The 19,639-nt window shown below is 44.8% G+C and overlaps 1 protein-coding gene across 5 annotated transcripts in view; it reads right to left on the bottom strand.

Moving 5' to 3' along the window:
- The window catches only part of Dennd1a (DENN domain containing 1A), a 530,651-nt gene that overhangs the window by 60,289 nt on the left and 450,723 nt on the right, over positions 1–19,639 (bottom strand). For all 5 annotated transcript variants that reach the window (XM_076845503.2, XM_076845505.2, XM_076845504.2 and 2 more), the window contains exons 14-18: positions 10,012–10,116; positions 9,579–9,666; positions 7,477–7,517; positions 5,125–5,196; positions 3,843–3,899 (exon numbers count right to left, since the gene is read on the bottom strand). In XM_076845503.2, coding sequence (XP_076701618.2) covers positions 3,843–3,899; positions 5,125–5,196; positions 7,477–7,517; positions 9,579–9,666; positions 10,012–10,116 — 363 coding nt within the window. The remainder of the gene's footprint in view (positions 1–3,842; positions 3,900–5,124; positions 5,197–7,476; positions 7,518–9,578; positions 9,667–10,011; positions 10,117–19,639) is intronic.

The raw sequence follows: 19,639 nt of genomic DNA, 5'->3' as shown, positions 1-19,639 counted from the left end.
GTTTGCAAGGTTGGGAAGGTCATAACCAAGGGAGGGCTCCCTCAGAGCTGTTCTAGACACCTTGCTCTAATGGGCATGAGCAACATGAAGCTATTTATCAGGATGTGTGCATGTGGGTATTTGGGCAGACCAGCTATTCCAGATGTGAGATATAAGAAAACATTCAGAATCACTACTCTCATCTGTGGAGGGGCTACTAAGTGCTGCTGTTTAAACACATTATCTCTTCTAATCCTTTTGATAACCCAACAAAAATTGGTATTTCCCCTAGTTTATGGATGAGGAAAACTAGGTTCAGAGAGGTCTAGTAACTCACCCAAGGCCACACAGTTAATGTTCCAGCTTTGAACTGGCTTTTCTGCCTCAGAAGCTCAAATGGCACATTTCTGACTGGAGGAGTTTAAAGGCACCCTAGGTGTGAGGCTGCAGCAGTATTGTGTCTCACTTAGTTTGCTGATGGGAGTGCTACCTTCTCTACTTTGAGATTCATGCTGCGTCCTCCTTTTCCCAGCCTACCTCCCACCACACCAAATGTAAATTAAAATATGAATATTGATATCAAACTAGTAGCCAAAGTTGGAGTCTGTGTGATTGAGGCTGCAGCGTATTTTAATGTGTCTGGAGACAGGGAGCTGACAGTCGTATGATAAGGTGTGAAAATGTCTGTGCTATGAGAGTCTACCTGGCTCTCCTTGCCCCTCATGTGCTGGCTCACTCCCTTCACTGCGCTCAGAAATGTTTGGCCAGAAATTCAAGCCAACTGTGAATTTGCTCCTTTCAATCACAGAGACTCTAAACAAGCTTGACTTATCTTTAAAAGATCAGGGATTTAGAAACTATACAAAGGGCTGTGAAATGGGCCCATTTGGTTGCATATTCGGATACTAAAGAAAAAAGATAAAAATTTTAGGGATTCCTCAGCAGGTAAAGAAAGACATCCTTATGTATTTGAATGTTCCCTGCAGGTGAGGGAAGGTTATGTGGCTATCACTTAAAACAGGGCCCCCTCATGCCAGCATGGCTCGGTGCCGCAGCGGAAGGCAATTGTTGACATTCTTCTGCAGAGCGGGTTTGGCAGGGCCACACTCTCCATGGAGGCACCATGTTCTCCCCTAGGAAGTGACAGCTGCATCGCATCCTTGCCATTTCTTCTTCCTAATTTTGAGCAAGTCAGATTTCAAAGGAGGCCAAACTGGAGCAGAACTTGACCACCTTGCTCCATTTATCCAGAGAAATATGTTCTCCATCTTTCTTTTTTTGTTGCTGGGCAGAAGCAGAGCAGGTGTGGAATAAAGCCATGCTATAGGATCTATGAACAATTATTTGCCAATGGTCACAGATATCCTGAAAGCTCCTCTTTCAGATGCTTTGAAAATCTGCAGCACAAATGAACAAGGGACGGAGAAGGGGCCCTGCTCAGTCACATTAGAGATGGACCCTCCACACACCGTGATGACCTCTCCACAGGTCAGCCCCACATTTTCTATTTGCAATTCAAACCCAAGGCAAGAGCAAAGAGGGCAAGACTGGGTTCTTGATTATATCTGCGAGGTCACCATTGCTATGCAGAGTTAGAGGAGGTGAGGTGGCAACCCAGTACATTTGAAAATTGGATCTTTGTTGGGAACTGCCTCAATTTCAGAGCAGAAACCAAACTTGAGATGTCTGTATTAGATGCTTCTGGGGAGCCACATAGATAGGTTCTGTGTAAAGGGGAGAGGGTGGAAGGGAGGGGAAGAAAAAAGTCAAGGAAATATTTTCCACTGCAGTGAGAGAGGTCAGGCGAAGCCAAATCCTAAATTAGCTCAAGAAAGGGAGTTGGAGAGCGCTGGAGACCCGGGGCCTGCATGTACTGAACAATGCTAGAGTTTCAATTACAAAACAGCTCTTCCAAGAACAACTGCAAAATATCAAGTCTGTGGAAATCTGTATGACCAAAGGGGGGAAAAGTGAAAATTGAAAAGGGTGCACTAATAGATCTGTCAACAGTCCAATGGTGACAAGCCACATTTCTATAAAATGCCTTCACCGCTTGTGTCACCTGAAATACACTGACACTCTCTATAGAACATTATCTCCTGAAGCTATTCTTGAAAAGACTGGCAGGGGGAAGAGAAGGGGAGGGGAAAATTGGCTTAGACACCATCAAGGAACAGAATGGGAGGTGGCATGGAAAGAACGTAATCTAGATTGTTTAAATGAACTTTGAACAAACACATTAAAAAAGCTGGGCTTTACTTTTTTTTTTTTTTTTCTTCCAGAAAGGGTACCTTTCATAGAAAGAGGGTTTTCTGGAGGCCAGATGCCTGCACACTCTAGTAGGAAGGTAAGGTGATACCTCCAGCTTCATGGTCTGCAGAGAGGAAGTGGGAATCATGCGCCACATCTGTGTGGGGTTTGAGGAGGGACCCCTGTCTTTGCTTAATTCAGGTGATATTTCTCCCCTGAAGAGACACAGAAGACACAGAAGCGGAAAAGCCCCCTCTCTGCCACTCGGATGCATGCCACTGGGATAGGAGATGAAGAGGTATATTTAGTGACTCAAACACCATCCAGGTGAAGAATACCACCTGCCAGCCCCTGGCAGGCTAGTCAAGGGCTATCTGGGTTCACAGTACAGGGCTTGTATTGCAGGAGGTGAATCTCAGCTGTTAAGAATTCATTGTCAGCTGAAACTAAGAATTTAAATGCTTAGTTGGAGCAAATTATTTTCCAATTAAAAGAAGGGAATCAATTCCTTCGACTATTTCAAGTTAATTAGAGGTCCTTTCTGACTTCATAAAATTGAAACTGCTTTCAATTTTTTAAAAAAACTGCCAAGACAGACAAAGGCCCTTGTTAAGAGTGATACATTTGGGACTTAGAGATAATGAAGTAAGTAACCCCAGCTATCATTTGGAAAACCAAACACTTGTTTTAGGAAGGTAGTGTGAAGCACTATAGCAAGTGCACAGAAGCTGGGAGCGGATGAATTTGGAATCCAATCCCATTTCTGCTAGGCTTCCACAGTGTGGCCTTGGGCAAATGACTTCACCTCTGAACCACAATCTCTTTGCTCATGAAATGGGATAATACCACACAGGGTTGTTCTAAGGGTTAAATGCGAGAGCTCCTGGCCTGGGCCATCCTTAACAAGTACTTAACAAAAGGTGGCAATAATAATCACGTTGCAATCATGTGAAAATCCTCTCCTAGTCATAGTAGCCTCACGTAATGTCTAGAGATTCAGGTTGGCAGAATCTGCGCTGGGAATGGCCAGTGTGACTTCATATAATCTTAATGATGGTCCAAGAAGACAATCAGAGCCACTGTTTCCCTGTGCAGAGTCTAAAACACACTGCTGGGCTCCTCTCATTTACACCATGATGGGAGAGTCTGCAGCACCCTCCTCCAGCTCCCCTTTGCATGTGTCTGCACGGTAGCCATGTGCACCATGGGTCCAGGGCGGTTCTTCCCTAGGGATTTCTTGGTTTGGATTATGACAAGCATAGGGGCAGAGGGCAGCTGGAGGAAGGGAGTGGAGCTGGGATGTGTCTGAGCTAATTTCTAAGGGTATCTGTGAACTCCAGGCCTGGTGGGGCAGGGAGGGGACAGACCAATAGTGGTAATGCTGAACTTGCTCGCCTTTGTGGGTTTATGCCAGAGTCTTAATGTTATATGAAGACAGTTTTTTGTCTGTGAATATTTATAACAGTGTGAAAACTCCCGGACAGCTGGTAATGCATTTTGAAGTGTGCTAACAACACTGTATCAAACAGCCCTCTATTGATCACATCCTACTTTTTTGTGGCCACGCATTTCATACACGGTGCTTATACATTTTGAATAAGAACTTCAAGTACCTTTTGCTTCAAGCGGTTTTTCACCTCTTTTATTCCCATTTTTGCATGATCTTTTGCCTGCATGAAAAATTAATTTAAGTTAAGATTCCCTTTCTGTTTCCAGCAGGGACTATGCTTGATTTCAGTCCATCGCGAATCACCTTCTCTGATTACTAGAAAAAGGAAGGAAAAATGGGATCATCAAGTCGAAAACATAATGGCTATGAAAACAAATACAATAGTAAAAGGTTAAGAAAAAAAAGTCCCCTAGAGGGGTTGCAGAGATTGTATTTTCTACATTTTGATGGCACACATTCCCCCCCCACCCCCTTCTCAAGCCCTTCTTGGGCGCTCTCTAATTATTTGTCTCAGCAGCTTGGTAACATCTACCAGTAAGAGTAGAAGGGCGGCTTCACTGGCTGCTTAAGAATCAAAATATCCATTCTATTCCACTATGGTAGGGCCTCAGGGCCAATTTTCTGCCCAGGCTGAATGGCCAAAACAGACACACTACTGGGTTTCCATGATGCCATTTCCTAGGTCTCATTTCTGTGGACACCACTTGCTTTTACTTTATGCCATTTTAGACCCGTTTGGTAGTGTTGATAGCCACCTACCCTGTTATAAGAGCTACAATTTAAGCACAGAAAGGACTACCATAATTAAAAACAAAACTAACTCAAAACCACCCCATTTTAGTGGCTCAGGGTCAAATTAGCAAGCAAGAGAAATCACAAGAAAAAATACTTGAGGCTTGTAAAAGATGGAGCACCAGGAACTGATGGGTTCTCCTATTTTCATTCTGCTGTGGGCACGAGTCTCACAAATAATGCATTTCCTATAGGGCAGTGATGAGAGAGATGATGAAGAATGGGGACAAAAATTAGGGGGTATTCCCGCCACACTCTTCAGTAACCTGCAAAGGAGCTGCTTCATTTTGACATAATAATGAGGACACAAATAGGAAAGGTATGTTAGGACACTTGATAGACCATGCCTCTGGATCTCAGGGATACATGGAGCAATCTGAATTTTAGCGATCAGTCCATAATTTAAAAGCTAAAACCAGTAGTCTCCCATTTCTCTATTGCAGTGACTGTGACCAGCCATACTTTAAATTAGAAAGATCACTGACCTAGTCATAAGAAAAACAATGCTAAATAATTATCAGAGCATTAATGTCATTAGGAAATAGCACAGCAGCTCCCAAGTTGCTCTGTAATAGGGGACTGGGTGTATTTAAGAGTCTGGTCATGCTAAGGAACTCATCTGCCTGGATCCTGAGACTAACACCTGTACTTACGAACTTGTAGACGGTCTTCATGGCTGGGTTGGCTTTTGTTTTTACAGTGTTCAGAATTGCTCCACTTCCTTTCTATAATAAAAACACCAATCAGCAATGTGGGCTGAAGATAGAGTACGCCAACACCAACAAAGTCCTCTTCTCTTTAATCAAGTCAGGCAACATTTTAAGGGCATGGGATGTAAGTAGAGAAACAGGCCCAGATGGTTACCGTAAGGGGCAGTCATAGGGTTATGGCAGAATTGCTCTGGGTGTGTGTATGTGCAATGAGGACTGTGATAACTAGTTGAGGGGGGCGTTAGGCTCGGTGTTCTAATCTGTACTTGTTCCCTGTCCCAGGCTCTCTCAGGTAAGGTTTTTCTCATAGTCAGGCAGCTTTTCAAAGCTTTCTAGTTACTGCATTCAGGTAAGTTTCATGGCTGTGAATTCTCTAGCTGACACCAAGCTGGGGCAGAAAATGGGGTCCTGATCAACCAGGACCATTGGGAAATATAATGCCCTCACCCAGGCAACTTCCTTTCCTCACCTGAGTTTTCTGTGTTACTGTTTTTTAAAATACTTCTGGTAGGCTGCCTTCCTTAACATATAAATCTTTAGAGAAGGAAAGAATGAACGGCCATAATGTTAACCATGGCTTCAGTACAAATCTACCACACCAATGTCTTGTTCATCGTCTTTAGGGATGGGCCATGTTTCCAGAGCTATTCATAAGCCTGTTCTTTAGTCTCATCCCTACAGGTGTGGTGAGGTCCCACTGTGTTAGGCTCTGAGGGCCTTGAGCCAAGGGACACCTGGTCTCTATCTCAAAGATGTGCAGTCTGGGGAGGGCAAGGCATGCTGGGGCAAAGAGCTGAAGCGTCAGGTGATGAGAGCTGTAATGACTGCATACAGGGAGCACAGAGATAGGGAAGGTCAGGGAAGGCTGCAGATCAAAATACATTTGACCTGGCCCATGAAGGACGAGTAGGGAGGAAGCAGGAGGATAAGAACATTCTTGAGATAGGAAGTAGCACAGAAAAAAGTGCAGAAGCCAAAAAGCGGTGCTATATTGTAGGACTGACTGGCAGTGACTATACTGTATGCAGGTATGGACTGTATCTCAGGAAGAGCAGAGCCAGGCTGGGGGGCCTTATGGGGACAGCTCATGAGAAGCTGGGAATGTCTGGCTAAGGGGTCAAAGCTCTGGAGAGTTTTTAATCAAATGTATCATATAATCTGATTTGTGGTGGTTTGAAAAGTTAATCCAACTGATTCGAATGGAGAGACTGGAACCAGTGGGTACATAACCAAATAAGACAGTAATGTAATTATTGACTTAACATTTAGTACAATTTTTGGTTACTGCCCACATTAAAAATTTTGGACTTTAATTAAAAACATCACAATTTGACCCAGAAAGCGCTCTACATTGACAATAGCAAATTCTCACCCACTCATTTATTCCATACTGCCTTCCAAAATTACTCAGGATCCTATTTAAATGGATGTTTGGAGTATTGAAACCCCCTTTATCAATCAATCAGCAAGTCCTTATTGCTCACCTCAGATACGCCAAGTGCTGTGTTTGGCCATACAAGAAGGACAAAGGAAGGCTTTCATTGAGGAATTGCTGCTCACTCTTGGCCAAATGCAGCCACTTCCAAGGGACCTGCCTTGGCAGTGGTGCACTTGGCCCTGAAGCAGGAGAGACTACTTATCACATTATGTTGGAGCTGCTTGTTTACGTGCCTGCCTCCCCAACAAGATGGGGGCACTCCCCCAGGGAAGGGCCTGTGTCCTGCTCCCCTCTGTATCCCCAAGACACAGCTGTTGCCTGGCACTGAGTAGGCCTTCAGTACATACTCAAATGTAAACGGATGGAAAGGTTAGGCAAGATTTGAATCCTGTAGAGGTTCTGGAAATCCTAACCACCTGGCTCCTGACACAATAAGAAACTGTAACACAATAACAACAGTGAGGAGAAGAAAAAATCAGGGATGTATTCTTCATCTTCCCAGGAGCCTTTGCTGTGGAAAATACTGCAAAACAGCAAGAGGGACATATTTTTGGTTGCCCCATGATTGTGACAATAGCACTGACCCTAGAAGGAGACTCCCAGAAACATCCTAGGATGACAAAATTCAATTCAACAGGCTTTGGCTGGCTTCTTGAAGAGGAAGACTCTCTCCTACCTCCCTCTGCCCCAACAAGAGAGCCCTTGGACAGAATGGCCTAGTTTTAAGACAAAAGCAACTTCTGGTGGGAAGAATGGGTGCTCTGGGCCTCACAGAAGCTTTGTGGGTAGCCAGGGAGGCAGAGGGCTGCCAGAAGGCCAAGGAGGAATCCATGTGGCTCTGAATGGGGCATACTTACCCGGACGGTAGAGAGCCACTGATGGTATAGTTTATCGCTGCCTGGGAAAGAGAATCAGAGAGACTGTGATTTAAAGAGTTCTTTAAATGGCTTTCAGCATGCAGGACTTGGAAAGTTCAAAGTCTAGAGAACCACCTGGAGACTCCATATCCCACTCCATGAAGAAGGCAGTAGTGAGTCATGGTCACAGCTTTCTTGCTCAAATATAGAGCTGTTCATATCAGTGCCCTGACTACAGACCCTCAAAAGCCTCCCCACTGCCTACTGGAGCTAGGTCAGTCTCCAGAGCAACCCTGCCCTTCTCCCCTCGTCTCTTGACTTGGCCTCCCCACTCTCTGCCACTCTGTCCTGTGCTTATGCTCTGTACTGCCTCTGCTCCAACACAAAATACCACCTAGGGCTCCCAAACAGTAGTCTCTCTCTCAGTCCTTCAGCCCTGGCAAATGCTGTTCCTGTGCCTGGCTACCATTTCTTATTCTCTCTGCCTAAGTAAGCTCAACAACCAGTTGAAATATCATTTTCTCCAGAAGCCTCTCCCTCTTCCTCTGAAGAGCCCTCTAGTACAGGTAATACCCACTTATAAGTCCTAATTGTTAGATGTAGTATGACCCATGCCAGAGCAGAAACCACCAGAGCTGTGTGTCTCCATGTAGGGACCCTCTGGACACATACTCAGCCCTTAGTACACTTGATTAGTGACAGAAAAAGAAAAAGGAGGCATTGTGGGTGAACTCTGCTTATTTCATCTGGTGGGTTAAGGAGGTCTCATGAGGAGACAGCTCTATTAGAAGCTCTGAATGACTGAACTTAGTTTAGTCAAACATGAAACCCAACTTTTCTTTGGAACTTATATCCTATGGTGAGAAGCCAACTCAAACCCTGTCCTCTTGGGAAGCTCCCACAGTATGCAGTGAGAGTCCTAGTTCAGCTGCACAAAAACCTGTTTCTACTCCTTTACCTGCACTCATTTAATTTTTATCTGTCTTTAGTTAGGCCTCTTTCTTTATTACCCAACTAAAAGCTCCTTGAAGGCAGAATTGGGTCCTCCATTATTTACCAACTCTGGACACAGGGGTTCAGGAAATGCTTGTCAACAATCTGCCATTAGTGACTGCAGCCGCCATACTGGTTTTATTAATCAACTGTGTTCCCCATGCAGCACAGGCTGCTAGGTTCTGTAATACCCACAGGTGGAAGCCATGCCTGGCTTTGTGGGATTGTACACTGCTCGAGTTACTGAATGATTCAGACTGGATATGTCTAGCAATAAGAGGGGCTGGCAGTATAAGTATTATTATTTTCTATCCAAAGACTAAGTCTATAAGTTATTATTCTTGCTGCCAAAGACTGAGCCCACTCACTGGACCTATCCAAAGACTAAGTCTATAAGTTATTATTCTTGCTGCCAAAGACTGAGCCCACTCACTGGACCTAGGAAGAAGGCCAGGTTGGGATTCAGGAGGTAGGGTCAACCACTAGAATCTCTCTGGGCTTCAGATGCCATCCCTGAAAAATTAAAGACAATCCCCCAGTTTTAAAGAGACCCGGAATCAAGCAATGACTTTTGCATTTTAAAGAAACAGTCACTGAGCACTGGCCCTATGCTGAGGACTATCCTAGGTGACTACACCCTGCTCTGATCCCAACTCCTCAGGAATCTTGTGGGGGTGTGCACTGTTGCTCTCAGTGTGTAAACCCAATTCTGCCCTCAAGGAGCTTTTAGTTGGGTAGTAAAGAAAGAGGCCTAACTCAGTGTGTTGCTCTCAGTGTGTAAACAAGCAGCTGGCAAGGGGGCAGGGTTCTGATTTGAACCCAAGTCCCCTAATTCAATATCTCATGTGCTTTCCCTGCATCATACAGGCCACTACATTTTAAGTAGCCTCTACCCAGCAGAAACAGCTAACTCCTAGGCAGAGGGTTCATATGGGCCAATGTGCATCTCATGAAAACTGAAGAGGAATTCTCCAGCTGTTTTAAGGCCAAGGTTGCAACCAGTCTCCTCCCAACCCCTAATTATGGAGAAATGAAGTCCATGCCCATCTGTGGCAAGGACACCTTGGTCTACAGCATCCTCAACCCAGAAAGAAAAGGAGGCTTCTCACCTGCATACTCGCCCATGTTGATTTCCTCTTCAAAAACATCGCTGAAACCCTCGCCAGAATTGAGAAGGTCTAATCGACCATCAATAAACTAGAGGAAAAGCAAAAGCACATCAGCTTGTCTACAGAAACAGGAAAAACCATCCAGTTGGGGACCTCGGTGTGTGCCCAAAGAACAGCCATGCTTTCCAATATAGGAAAGGCCCTTTCAACACTGAGTTTTCTACGAACCTGGCGACACATTTATGAAATTTAGAAAACCTCCCATCATGTTTGCTAAGGGACTGTCTGATGGCTGGCCACCCTCTTCATCCAGTCACCCTCCCCTGGGCCTGCAGGTTTGGGTCCCCTCCTTGTTCAGTCTCAGGGCTCAGTGTGAAGGCAGCTGCAGAAATCTCTGCTGGGCCAAATGCAGGCCCCCAGGGAAGCTGGGCACCTGCTTGAAGAGCTGCAGCTGTGTGGCATTCTGCAGGAACTGCCTCATGGCTCCAGAGCGATAGTGGGAAACGAAGGCTTCTTCACAGAAAGTGATGGGTTCCTCCTGGGAAAAGAAGAAGGGACGGGAGGGTTGGAGGCTTGAAGGGAGAGGAATCAGTGCTTACTCTCCTTCTGGCCGCTTTCACATCTGCTCATTTATCTAATTTTCATTAGTGAAGTCGTCATTATTATGTAAGTCATTCTAGTCTAGGGGTGGGAACACTATTTCAAGAAAGGGCCAACCCCCAATCACAGAAGATGAGGAGGTACAGAGGGAACTCAGGGTCAGATTCCAAAGCTCCCATTCCTCCCCTTCTGTATTAGTGACAGTCACATCTCGATAGCAAGTTAGTGAGACTATGTCTTCCACTATGATGATTTCCAACTTTTTTTTTTGGTTTATTTCCAGTTTTAGGAGCAGAACATTATATTCAGATAGATACTCAGGCAGAAAAAGCCTGTTACATAAGGCAGAATTGAGCTGCTGTGCTGGGAGCTGGGAGGAGGGGGGCCACGGTTGGGCTCTCCTTGCTTGGTGGCCTTCTCCTTACTCCCATCTCTCACATACCTTTGTTGTTCATAGGACACCAGCTGTGGAACACAGTTTGAAAACCACTTATGCTGATTGTTACCTATAGCAAATTATCATTTTATTTTATTTAATTGTTTTAGAGACAGTGTCTTGCTAAATTGGTCACGCTGGCCTCAAAGTCACATTCTCCTGCCTCAACCTTCTGAGAAGCTGGGATGACAGGCATGCACCATCATGCCCAGCCTAAAATTTAAAAATAATTAATTATTTTAAAAAGCAAGATGATCAAAAATAAAATCTATCCCCCCATCCAGTCAATTTGTGCTTAAGTTGTTTGATAAAGAAGTTTGCTTTCACCAAACTACATTTTATAAGTCAAGAAAATGATACCCTATGCTTTAAAAATTCCATCCTGTACAGTCAACACCTCGATCTCTCTTTGAACACATGTGGAGTATTTATCTACATAGATAAGTCTTTAATTTCAGCAGTGTATTCTCAATTCTTTTACATCTTGAGTTGAATTAAGGGTGCCCCCACCCCTTCACAGACTTGGTGGCAAACACAGAGATGTTTGAAGCTCCACTTTCATCCTTTTTTAATGAGTTACGTGAGTGTTAAATTTACTGTCTAGCTCTCTAAGTTCCAAGAGTTCCTCTTGATTCAGTCTAGTTGACAACTAGCCAACTAGTCTCAGCAACTGGGCAAACATTGCACAGGCTGGAGGATGACCCAAGAATGCGAGGGTCAGGGGAAGGAGTATTTTTATATAGTATGCACTACCAACTTTTACAATGGACCCGAGGCAACTTATGTAAGCACACAAGACTACAAAGAAAAATCAGGGTTGGGAAATACATAATTATATAAAATGTATTTATTTGGGAATAGGGTGCCTGGGTACATAGGTCCTATACAGTTTCTAAAATTAGGTTACAAAGTTAGCTCTGAGCTCCCTGGCTGTCAAAGCAAGAAGGAAAACAAATCAAACTTTGTATTGTGTATGAGAAAAAAAATTAGTTCTCTGGAAAAAAAGACAGAGCTGTTCATAACATTTATTACTTTGGCAGGGACTGCCATCTTCCTTGCCAAATAGCCAAAGGACCAGCAACTGATGATAAACAGAAGTCCAGCTGGAATTCCATTCTTGTGGCTTGGAAGTTCTGCTTCTCACCCGTGGGACCATGGCAGGGCTATTCTCTCTCCAGATGATCTCATCCATGGCACAGTATCACTTGAATCAACTCCGGATAAACATCTTCAGTTCAGTTACCTTTCCACACCTCCAAATCTACACGTATCAGTCCACACCTGGAGAACGCACTGGCACTTCAAATTCAAAATGGCCCACACTCTTAATTATTATTCCATCAGAACTACACCTCAACCTGCTTTTCCTTCTTTCTTAATCAGTAGTATTCCCAGTACTCTTAGGGGCCACCACAGATCTATCAGACTTCCAAGTCCTCCCAATCCACCTGTGAAGAGTCTCACATGCTCATTCCCTGCTTGCCATCCAGCACCCTGGTATAAGCCTGGATTGCTGGCTCACTTCTATGTCCCTCTCCTGTCTCATTCCTTATTGTCTACTCCAATTTTTCTAGGCAGAGTAAGTTCTAAAATGCAAACTGGGTCATGTGAATATCCCACTCGAGAGTAGGACTGCACAGATGTCACCTCTGTGTGATGATCTGATTCATGCATGTTCTTTTCTACTAAACGAGATGCTTCACGAGGGCATGAATGATACTTGCTCAACACTGCACATGTAATGACAGATGTGGCATATCCCAGGCACTCTGTGTGGGGAGGAAAGGACGTGTTCCTAAATTGGGCAAGCAGACCCTTTCCAAGCTGACCCTGCCTTTCTTTCCCTGAGTCCACATGTCCCTTTGCCTCTGCTACCTGTAGACCTATTGTGCCAAATTATGCTCTGATCATATGCCATATCGGTTCCCACTTTTTTCCTTGCTTTTACCAGTTCTATTCCGTCTGCCTGGACTCTCCTCCCAAACTCAGGTCTCTGTGTTGCAGTCACTCAGTCCTGCTCAGTGTTCTCACAGAGGCCTCGTTCCCCTCAAGTGACTCCCTTTCTAAGACAATGACATGAATCACAGTGTGTGTCATCTGATAGCAAGCTCTGGGGGCACTGTGCTACACACTTCACAGTTCTGTTTACCAATTTGAAAACTTCAGTGAATCAGGAATCACACTCAACATTTACAGAAATAACTGAGGTAACCTGGGTGACTTGGAAATAGTAAAGTTAGGGTCTAACTCTTAGTGGTCTCCATCACACACATGGGTGATAGTAGAGGTGGCTTTACTCTGAAGTCTCAGTTCTGTTTGCCCTCAGATATCTGCTGGAGAGCAGGGGTGTGCTCTCTCTCTCTCTCTCTTGCCCCGGTACTGGGGATTGAAACCCTGAGGTGTTCAATCACTGAGATTTATCCTACATTGCCCAGGCTGGCTGCCTCAGGCTTGCCATCCTCCTGCCTCAGCTCCTGAGTTGCTGGGATTACAGGTGTGCACAACCATGCCCAACCCAGAAAAGTTCTTTTTAAAGGTAGAACCTCCCTTCAGGTTCTCCTGGACACATAGTGCAGTCTTTTAGACACAAGCTGCTTCAGGGAGTAAGTAAACTGCTGCGAAGGCTCTTCCTGTCACAAGTCCAAGGTGAGGACACAGAGCCATTTTCCTACTTGTCCATCCTTGTCCTGCCATTTTCCTACTTGTCCATTACATGTCCTGCAGTGCAGAGGAGTGAGGCAAGGTGTCTCGTCAATTCCCTTCCTTGCAAGAAGGGCTGATTTAGTTCTCTTACTAGATTGATTAAACCTCTGGTCTTCTTAGGTGACACTCTAGATGCTGGGGCTGCTGGCTGGTGGTGATGTTAATGCCTGGAAGTCAGGCCGTGAGCATTCGCGCTTAGATGGCATTAGTGGAGTTTTCATCCATGACCCGAAGGACAGTGCAACACAGCTGCTCCACCCTATCAAAGACTTTGTTACAAAAAGACAAGTTTCACTCTTGGATCATCTTCTTGACATATGGAATCAATCAAAAACTCCATCGCTAATGAGTTGAGTCTTTGTTAACAGGTGAAGTTGGTGATTCCAAAGGTTTCTGAGAATTCCAGAAATAAATGACTTTATCCTCGGCACTGTCAGTGCCGGTGTGAAAATGCCACCTCCCAACAGCTTCTTCAGCAACTGTCCTTGTTCTGCTGACCCACACTTAAATCGTTATTTTCTTTTATAAATGTAATTTTAATCAAAAATTTATATGTATTTTTACTGTGAAATTCTTAGAGACAGGGGGCAGAAACACCTGTCAGTTTCCTCTTTATAGACCTTGCTTAAAAATTAAAAAAACAAAACGATGTTGGAAGATCCATACATACATCCAAACATTTAAAAAGCAGTTCCTAAGTGCCAGGTTCTGTATAGGAGGAATAAAAAGATAAATAAAATACAGTTCTTATAAATAATAATAATTGGATGAGGAAAGGGGAGTGGATGAAAATAGAGATGACACAAGAATGGCAGGGCATTCTGTCCATAGCAGCAATAGCCAGAAGATGAAAGAAACCCCACAGTGCACCTACAGATGAATGGATACACAAAATATGGTATTTACACACAATAGAATATTTTTAACCTGTAAAAATGGAGGAATCTGTCACATGCTACAACATGGATGAACCTTAAAGATATTATGCTAAGTAAAGTAGGTCAGACAAAACAAAACAAAACAAAAAACAACTACCATATAATTCCACTGGTACAGCGTACTTAGAGTGTGCAGGGCAGTGAGGAGTTAGTAGGACAGAGTTTCAGGTTTGCAAGATGAAAAAGTTCTGGAGATGAAAGGAAGCTGGTTGTACACCAATCTGAATGTACTTAATGTCATTGAACTGTACATTTAAAAATGATTAAGATGAGAAATTTTACACATATTTTACAATTAAACATTTTTTAAATCTTAAAAGAAATGACAGAACACTTATAACTGTGGAAGTTGTATGCATGGGGGTTTGCTTACTTTGCATAAGTTTGAAATTTTTCATAATAAAAAGTTAAAAAGGAAAACTCCTATTGTCAAAGAATCCTGCCTGGTTCAGGAACAAACAGTTATAGCACAGTGTGACACTGGCACCAGGGGCTGGGTTTCATTTTTAAAAAGGCACCTTTATAAAAACTTAAAACTTTTGTTTTGATTTGATCCTTTAAGGTGACTCAACATGGTGGAGAGAGAAGGTGTCTTGGAGTCAAAAGACACCAGAACCCTGACTATGAATGTACTAATTATATGACCTCAGTTGACTTGTATTTCCTCATCTGTGACAATCATGCAATGGTGGCCTAATTTACAGAATCACTTTGAAGATTAAAACAGATGACCATAAACAGGTTTCTCCATGACAGATCATGATATCATGAGCCTGGGACGGCCAGGCTCCTTGGGAGACAGGCATCACGCCTATCTCCCTTGCTTATGCCCATGTTCCATCATCCCGCTGGACTTCATTCACAAAGACAAGTTCAAAGGTAAAAGTGTTAAGAATTTTAAGATGGTGATGGCAGAGTACTAAACTAAGTCTGGGTCCTGTGTGATTGCACAGGCTGAAGGTTGGTGAGGCCATCCTGGGGGCTATTTTTTTTTTAAATATATATATATATATATATATATTTTTAGTTGTAGATGGACACAATACTTTTATTTATTTATTTTTATGTGGTGCTGAGGATTGAACCCAGTGCCTCACATATGCAAGGCAAGCACTCTGCCAAAATCTGAGCCACAATCCCAGCCCCCTGGGGGCTATTTTCTCCCATCTCTTCTGCATTAGGACTCAGTGAGCAGCCACTCATGACTCAGTAGGGCTGAGACTCAGTAGGGCTGAGTCTTCTAAGGTTACCTCTTACTACTTGATCCAAAGAAAATAAGACTCAGAAACATAGCTCACAGTTTAATTTTTCAGATGTATAAGGCCTCAACCTTGACTACAGATCCATCTCTCTGATTCCTGTTCTAAAATCACACTACCTATTGAACCACAGTAATGTCAGAGTTTACTACTGTATATTAATACACTGACCACTGACCACATTCACATGACTCAGTAGGGCAGAAGAGCTTCAGGTATGGCCCAAAGAAGTGTGGTTTCTAATTCCCTGAGCATGATTCTCAAGGCTCTCCATGGCCTCTCCTAGCTGCCTGTCCTTGCTGATGACCCTTCCATCTCATCCACACACATCTCCTCCCTCAGAGATTCTGTGTTGCCCCATGCCCCCACCAGGCTTCCTCCCATCGCCTCCTTGGGATTCCCTTACCTAATGCCTCCCAATGTTTCTACACAAACACCACCTGTGGCAAAGACATGTTGTTCCCGGCATACTATGAGCTCCCTGAGGGCTCTCTGTTGTTCCAGGAGAGGCAGATGGGGAGTGGGACACTATCTGGGCTCTAGCTCCAGCTCTGCCCCTTGCTGCTTTTGTATATCTCCTTTGGCAAGTGACTACCCTCAGCCTTATCATACACAGGAAAAACTCCCTACCTCATGAGACTGCTAGGGATCAAACAGGGATGGGCAAGTGGAGGTCAGTTGTTCTCAGTCTTGGCGATGCATTAGAATGGCCACTGATGCTTAAAACCCCCATGCCAGAGCTGCATTTTTAAAACTGACTCTAGTGTAGCCAAAGCTAAAAGCCACTGCCAGAGGGAAAGGGACTAGTCTAGACTGATCAACAGTCATTTTTTTTTTTTTTTTCTAAACAAGAATAAAGAAATTAAGAAAGCCATAGATTTGGTCCAATTTTTCACCAGCAGTCCCATTTGGTCTGTGTATTGTTTAAATACCTCCAAATTCTCTGTTCAGGACTCAGCACCAGTCCCAGGGCCAGGAGGATGAGGCTGCCCAGGAGGCACGGTGGATTCCAAGTGAGAACAGAAAAGGCTTAGCATGGTGTCTGGCCTGGAGAGTCCAAAGCCTTATTTATTAGAATGCAGGAACAGGGAGGGAAGAGAGAAGGCAGGAAGGTTTCCATTGCAATAACTTGGGGTCAGCCAGAGGCAGTCCAGGTGCAGCAAGAAGGGAGCCCACATAAGCTAAGTCCTTGCTCTGTACCAGAAAGCCTGCATTTCCCAAACTCAACAGAATGAACAATTTTATAAATGATCCCCATCCCCTAGATGAGGAAAGGCCACCCTACAGGGAAGCGTTTGGTTCAAGGTCCCAGAGCTGATGGGTCTAATGACTCCCTGTCCAAGCTCTGTCCTACCCTGAGGCACAACACAGCACACACTGGGACCACCAGGTGGATTGGGAAGGAGGGCTACTAACCCTGGCTGGGCTGGGTCAAGTCACACTTGGGGTGACAGGACCAAGACAGCTTTCTGATGCATTTGTGTGGTAGCTGAGGCACACTGGGGACAGACTCCTATCCGGGGCCCCTGCCACTATAATAAGCCCTAAACAAAGAATCAATGTCTCATCCTGAAGCCGGCTTGCTGTTCGGATGATTTAAGTTAGGGGAAATGTGGGTGTCCGACAAGAGCTCCTTGGATAATTTGCAGGGGCAGAGACAGGCGGGCTGACAGTATTTGCCCATTCTGGCCACAGCTCCAGTATTGACAGAAGCCCTCACACACACTCGCTAGATTATAGTAAAGACATTCAAATCACAGGCACGTCGGCCCACGCCTGGCTCCTCTGTGCCAGCAGCCCCTTCCTTCCGCATTAACCGAGACAAACAGGGAGAAGTCAGGAAATTCTGATTAGCGCAAGAACGAAGATGAGTGGGGAGGCCCGTGGAAACCGAGGAGACGCAATGAAGTTGGTCTTCATGCATACTAGCTCAAGATTTTCTTCCCCTAAGAAATGCAGATGGGAATCAGCTCTTAGAGGAAAGCAGGTGCAGTGATTAAAAACAGCTACCGCTTGCTGAGCGCCTGCCCTGTGCTAGGTGGGTTTCCATGCATTATCTCGCTTATTCTTCCCAGCAACCCAGGAGGTAGGTATGAGGATGATTTCCATTTTACAGATAAGGAAATCGAGGCTCTGAGAGGTGAGATCAACTACCTGAGGTTATAGAGCTGGTCAATGGCAGAGCCAGATTTGAAGCAAAGTGTCTGGCCCTGGGGCTCATGCAGCCCAGTATTCTTTCGCTTCCATTAAGAGAGATAATCATAAGATTCTGTTTGACACATGTACTGCCAGCTGGAGCTGCTCTAGAAGCATCCAAAGAGATGGATTATGAGGCAGTGATGCTGAGAGAGGGCTCTGGAGAAATGAGTATGAGTTTTAGCTCCACAACAAGCCAGCAGTGGCTGCCTCACCTCTTGGAGCCCTATTTTCTCACTGATATGATATGATGGTAGTAGCCACATCTATGGCATGCTTTGAGCATGTGATTCAGTGTTGGGTATGTCCATGGAGCATTGGTGGCTCAAGGACAGAGCTGACTTGAGAGAGGGGATGGTCCTGGTGCCTCAGCAGAGCAAACCTGTCTCCTTGAATGGAAACCAAATGGGACATGTCCAGATTTAATATCAAGCACCTGCTGGCTCAGCCATGTGGGCAGTGTCTGTCACCTCACTGCCACTGGGAGCCAGATTCTAGGTTTTAACAGTAAATGGCATTCCAATGTCTCAGAGAGGGTTTCTCAAACTAACCAGAGATGACGGTTTCAGTGTTCTAAGCATGAACACACAGTCCCAAGAAAGCCTACTGTACAGAGAACAGGTTTGAGGGCCTGGCAAATCACTGGGAGAGAGAAGTCAACGTGAAAAGCCATCAATAGGACTGCCAACGATAATTATAGCAATAGGAACAAGGGATTCAGATCAAAAGGAAAAATGGCATAAGGCTGAAGCAGCGCAGATTAGTCTGCAAAGGCAAAAGCCCCACCACCTAACTGAGTCAAGAAAGGACTGGTGGTGACATGAATCTTGGGAGAGTCCTTCATAGCAGTGTCCACATACCGAATTATTGGGCTTGGCTCTTCATCCCCTGGTTCCTTTATTTAATATCACCCCTCCCCATCGAGTGTCCTTTGACTGGGTTGAGTCTCCAGTGCCTGGCATTGGTGTGATGCACAGGAGGCTTCATCTGGAAGTTTCTAGTCATGAATAAATGGCAGCATTATAAAGTGCAAAGAGCACAAGGAGAAGAGTCAAACACTTGACTTGGCCTTGATTCATTTTCCTGCTTAGGCCTCAGCTTCTTCCCCTATAAATTGGGATGGTTGGGAAATTGTCATGATACTTTCTAATATTAACACGTGTCATTTCTAGACCTAGATGAGATCTCTCTGAGGTCTGCCGTGGCCTCCACAGAGAAATGTGCCATGGTGCACAGAAAAGAAACTGTGAGGGGAATGTAGGCTCTGCCACCCACCATATCTGAAACTCAGGGCAAATCCCTAAATCCTCTTCTTATTTGTGAAAGGGAGCGTGACTTCCTGTTTCACAGGGTTGTGGGGGTCACAGCTGATTCATGCAAGGTGCTTAGCTAAGGGCTTGACTCCCAGTAGAGGGCTACAAAAAATACCCCAGTTTTCCATCCCCAGTTTTGGAGGTTCTCTGCTCACAGCAGGTGTTAGATTCTACTTCAGTCAGCCCTGATTCAGTGTATGTGGCATGTACTACTGTGCATGACAGGTGACAGGGTAGTGGAGGTGAGACCATGGCTCTGAGCCACAGCAATAGGAATCTCCACAGCAATAGCAATCTTCTGTGCAGCCTTTCTTGTGACTATATATTGTTGCAGGCTGCCTTTCTGTGATAACCCCAGAGAGGTTCCTCACCCTCATCTTGTGGAGGGAGGGGATGTGACCTGCCTAAGGCCACAGACCTAAAAGAACTATAGTGGTATCTGAGGCCAGTTCCATCTGACCCATAGCCCAGACTCTCCCCATGATACCCCAGAACACTGTGCATGCTCAATTGCCCAGATGTGTTTTTTCCTCTGGTTTCTGGAGACTCCAAGAAATGGCAACTGACCTTCCACAAGAAGACATCCTTTTCTGTTTACTCCAGTTACAGCCCCAGT

The sequence above is a fragment of the Callospermophilus lateralis genome, chromosome 2 (assembly GCF_048772815.1).
Source record: "Callospermophilus lateralis isolate mCalLat2 chromosome 2, mCalLat2.hap1, whole genome shotgun sequence".
NCBI lineage: Eukaryota > Metazoa > Chordata > Mammalia > Rodentia > Sciuridae > Callospermophilus > Callospermophilus lateralis.
The sequence above is the reverse complement of the archived record's forward strand: the minus strand, read 5'-3'. Positions and strand labels throughout refer to the sequence as shown.